The sequence below is a fragment of the Acanthisitta chloris genome, unplaced genomic scaffold, assembly GCF_000695815.1.
Source record: "Acanthisitta chloris isolate BGI_N310 unplaced genomic scaffold, ASM69581v1 scaffold35776, whole genome shotgun sequence".
Classification (NCBI taxonomy): Eukaryota; Metazoa; Chordata; class Aves; order Passeriformes; family Acanthisittidae; genus Acanthisitta; species Acanthisitta chloris.
In genome coordinates, this window is record NW_008680507.1 from 45,960 (window position 1) to 50,866 (window position 4,907).

Consider the following 4,907-nt stretch of genomic DNA (forward strand, 5'->3'; position numbering starts at 1 on the left):
AGACCCTGTCAGACAGCTGAAGACAGAAAAAAAAGGAGGTTTTTCCTCTCTAATTTGCAAGCTTGGTGGCAATAATCCTTCAAGTCAGACAAAAGAGGTTTGGCACACTTAATCAAATACCGGGATTAGCACCAAGTCTGGGAACCATGGTTGCAGCATGACTTTCTGCCTTACCAAGGGCAAAACGTGATGACAGAATGCAAATCATCCAACAGCAGAGAATATATTTTTGCACCATTAGGAGACATTTTTCCTGGTAAAATATCTGCTTGTGTGTTAAGTGGGGTAAGGAAGCCACTCTGTATTTTCACTCTTTTTTCATCTTGAAGAGCAAAGCTTTAAGAAAAAGGGGGACACAGGGCTGCAAACTGCAGTAGTGTAGAGGAACACCCCTCAGGTGTGTGTGCAGGCTCATGGTGTGTGTGGGAGCTGTCAGGGCAACTGGTGCTTGAATGCTGCAGAAATTGTTGGTTACTGGCTGTTCATCCATGGAAACTAATATTGACTTAGATTCTCTCCTGTTTGTTTTATCTTGCAGACACGTTCAGAGGGTAGCCTTGTGGATGGCCCCGGAGCAGGCCAGATGGAACAGGACAGAACCAACCATGTTGACGGCAATAGATTGAGTCCATTTCTAATACCTCAGTCTTCTCACGTTTGCCAGGCAGAGCCTTCTGCAGTGAAGCTACAGAATGGAAGTCCAGCAACAGAGAGGCCTGAAGTTGAAGTAAATGGAGACCACAAGCTGCTATTCATTAAAAGCAACTGTGAAGTGCCCCACCCAAAGGGAAGTCCAAACAACCGTGTCAGCCCTGACCTTTTACAAGAAAAGAAAGTATATTCCAAATATATGCAAAATGGTGGGATAAAACGCACTTTTAGTGAGCCCTCTCTGTATGGACTTCATGACAGCAAGAAAGTGAAACAAGACAAAGAACTAAATGGAGAAAAAGCTGAGCCAGAGGATAACAGTGAAAAAACAAGTGTCTCCAATTGTTACAGTGAGAAGAAACCTGAGAGTTTTACAACACAAGAAAATGAAGCTTCAGATTTGATGCCGTCTACAAAATACAACAGTGGTGGTTCTGAAAACCCTCATGACCTTCTGATTCAGGATGAGCAGGAGCAGGAAAATACTCATTGCCACAACAGGGACATTGTCTTATTACTTAAGAACAAGGCGGTGCCAATGCCTAATGGTGCTACAGTTTCTGCCTCTTCCATGGAAAGCATGCATGGCGAACTCCTGGAGAAAACACTGTCTCAATATTATCCAGAACATGTTTCCATAGCAATGCAGAAGAACACATCTCATATCAATGCCATTACCAGTCAGGCTACTAATGAGTTGTCCTATGAGACAACACATACATCCCATACCTCAGGGCAGATCACTTCCCCACAGACCTCAAACTCTGAGCTGCCTCAAGTGCCAGCTGTAGTGGTTACTGAGGTCTACAACAAAGAAGACTCCAGTAAACCACCTGCATTGCCAGGTAGCTGTTCGCTTCAGAAACCAGAACTACAGCTACAGCAACAGACTCCAGGCTATGATCCACACCAGTTACACATAGGAAACAGTAATGTCCATGGAAGCATAGGGCAGATTCCCAACCAAGACCTCTCTCTAAGTTCCAGCAGTAACCTGCAAGCTCAGAGCACCACTCTGGAAAGGTACTCTGAGCAAGCAGAAAATAATGGTGCTTTCTTTAAACAGAACTCAACGTTTCACAAGGATTCCTCTACTCCTCCTGCTCCAGAAATGAACAGTGCACTGTCCTCCATGGTGCTAGAAGTACATCATTCCTATGACAACAGATGTGATGAAACTTTTCCTGGGGATTTAAAAAATGAAGGGCAACAAGAGGGACCAATGTCAGAAAGTCCCAGCCTCAGCCAACAACCTCACCCTCAGCAGAGACTTCTGCAACAGGCACAGGCATCACAAGAAGGTGTCAGTGAGAGTAACCCACGAGCTGCTGTGGCCGCCCCAGTTCAGCACTGCCCAGAAGAAACGACGCTGGCGTCAGAACCTCCTCTCCAAAACCTGCACGCGCCCAGACGCGAGGGTGAGCTGCAACAACGCTATCAGCACTTCTCGGGACAGAGAGAACCTGAGATTCCTCCCGACAAAGAAAAGGACCAAGTGAAAGAGCCTGTCCAACAGGCTCATCATTATTCAAAACCAGCCTGGATAGAACTGGTTTCAACCCAGTTCCGCCAGGGAGAGCCTCCCCAAAAGCCCAGCAAAGCATTATTGCGATCAATTCTTCAGTACCAGGCAAACACAGCCCAAGCAGTCTATACAAAACAGTATGCTGGAAGTCCTGATGCATTAAAGGGGCCTTCAGGCCAGCCCCAGAGCCAGAAGACAATGCAACAGGAACAACTTACCCCGCTGTACAAAAGCGAGAGCTCCCAGCTGCAGCCGCATCTCATGGCCGACCAGCAGCTGCCGTTCCAGAAACACTCACCGCAGCCACAGCTCACAAAGGTGGATTCCCTACTCAAGTCCCAGGTGCAGCAACACCCTCCACAGCAGCTCCATTTCCAGCAAAGACCAGAACAACAGGCCGAACAGCCTTTAGGGGCCCCCTTGAAACAGCAACACTTGAATCCCCAGCCAGGGGAAAACGGGCAATTCTTGCATTCACACATTTTGCAACAGATGCTTCAAAAACAGGCACAGCCGGTGCACCTGCCGTGTGGTCCACAGCTAACCCCAAACCAGCAGCAGGCTCTGCAAATGAAAAAAAAAGACCTGCCCCAAGCCGTGTCCCACTCCCAAAGCAATGCCGAGCAGCCTCTAGACAGGACATCCTTCAATCAGCTTAAAGCAGATGAATGTTTCCAAACTGGGAATAAGTACATTAAATCAACTGCATTCCCAGTGCCTAACCCTCAGCAGGTGCAGACCATGAACAGCAAAGCTCCTCTTTACACTCAGAAGGCAAACGCTGGTCTCCAGCACCCGTGCCCAAACAATATGCACTTAATTCCTGAGAAGAAAGGAAATGCCGCAAATGTGGAACGCTTTGGGGCCAACAAAATGCAAGACTTGCAACACGTGCAGTATTTTTCAAATAACTTGACCGCAAAGCAAGATGTGAATCACTGCTTTCAAGAACAAGAGCAGCAGGCACAGCAAGCTTCAGTTATACAGCCGCCAGCGCTCCCGCCGTCACAATGCTATGGTGCTAGTCTGAACCAAGACCTCCCAAACAAACCAGCTCCACAGATTCCTCAGCAGTACTTACCACACAGCCAAACTGCCCCACACTCCCAAGACCAGAGAGGCTGTCATGTGCAGTCCCAGACCCCTAAGGATTTTCAAAAGCATGCTGCTCTAAGGTGGCATCTCTTACAAAAACAGGAGCAGCAAGCGTGCCAGCAACCCAAACCCGAGATTGGTCCCAGTGCAGCACGCAAACCTATCAAAACTGAGGCTGGCACAAAGTCTAATGTCTGCATGCGCCCATCAGCTGGACAGCTGGAAAACAAAATGTGGAAAAAAACAATTAAACAAGAGAACCAACACTTTGGCTGTGAGAACATGCAACAAAGGAGCATCATTGAGACAATGGAACAGCAGCTAAAACAGATACAGGTCAAATCACTGTTTGATCATAAGACTTTTACTATCAAATCACCCAAACATGTGAAGGTTGAAACAGCAGGCCCTATCACCATCCTATCAAGAAATACCAGTGCTGCAGATTTTGACGCTCAAACCCCAATCTTAGATCAGCAAGCAAACTTGTCTGCTGAGAAAACCCCGACCAAAAGAACAGCTGGAACTGTTCTCAATAATTTTTTAGACTCACCTTCCAAGTTACTGGATACTCCTGTAAAAAATTTATTGGACACACCTGCCAAAACCCAGTATGATTTCCCGTCTTGCAGCTGTGTTGGTAAGTGCTGAGATGTACTAAAAGCACACTAGTTCACAGGAAGGAAATGAGTCTTCAAGTTGGGATTGCAGGGTTAGTTGGATGTTTCTGTTGGAAAATATTTTGGGTGGGTTTTCTTTTAGAACAGTGATTAGTAAGGACTTATAAAACTGGATTTTATACACTTATGCCTACTCTACTTACCAGCCCTACACGTGGGCCCTTTCTCATTATTTCATAAAGAAATTACCTATTTGATTTTTCAGTCAGGATGCTTACAGCCTCACATCCATTCTCCTTGAGCAGCAGACATATAATGACAACCTACTGATAAAAAGTAGGTCATAACTTTATAACCTAATTTAATTGTCAAGCTTAGATACAGCATTTATAAAATATATTCTTGGTCCAAAACTTGAGATCCTTATGCACTGTGTCTCACAGATTATCCATGGGAACAAAAACAGAAGGTAGTGTATGTCTGAAGCTCCCAGAAAGAAAACTGGAAGCCAATTCTGTGCTGTTCCTTGTTGTTTTATAAAAAACAGCCTCCAAAATGTCATTTTTTTGAAAACACATTTGTTGTTTGGGGTTGGTGGGGGTTTTTTGAGATCATAGAAACAACCAGGTTGGGAAAGACCTCAAAGATTCATAGAGTCCAACCCTACTGTGCTTGCTAGACCATGGCACTAAGCGCCACATCCAGTCTCAGCTTGAAAACCTCCAGGGATGGTGAATCCACCACCTCCCTGGGCAGCACATTCCAATGCCTGAGCACTCTCTCTGTAAAAAATCTCTTCCTAATAGCCAACCTAACCCTCCCCTGGCAGAGCTTGAGTCTGTGCCCTCTTGTCCTGCTGCTGGTTGCCTGGGAGAAGAGACCAACCCCCACCTGACTCCAACCTCCTGTCAGGGAGTTGCAGAGGGTGATAAGGTCTCCCCTGAGCCTCCTCTTCTCCAGGCTGAACACCCCCAGCTCCCTCAGCCTCTCCTCATGGCACTTGTGCTCGAGTCCCT

General features: G+C 46.4%; 1 protein-coding gene across 1 annotated transcript in view; it reads left to right on the forward strand.

The window, feature by feature from the left end:
- Positions 1-535: 535 nt before the first annotated feature.
- Positions 536-4,907, forward strand: part of TET2 (tet methylcytosine dioxygenase 2) — a gene marked incomplete at its 3' end in the record, with an annotated part of 16,845 nt that continues 12,473 nt past the window's right edge. The window contains exon 1 of the mRNA XM_009077723.1: positions 536-3,911. Coding sequence (XP_009075971.1) covers positions 584-3,911 — 3,328 coding nt within the window. The remainder of the gene's footprint in view (positions 3,912-4,907) is intronic.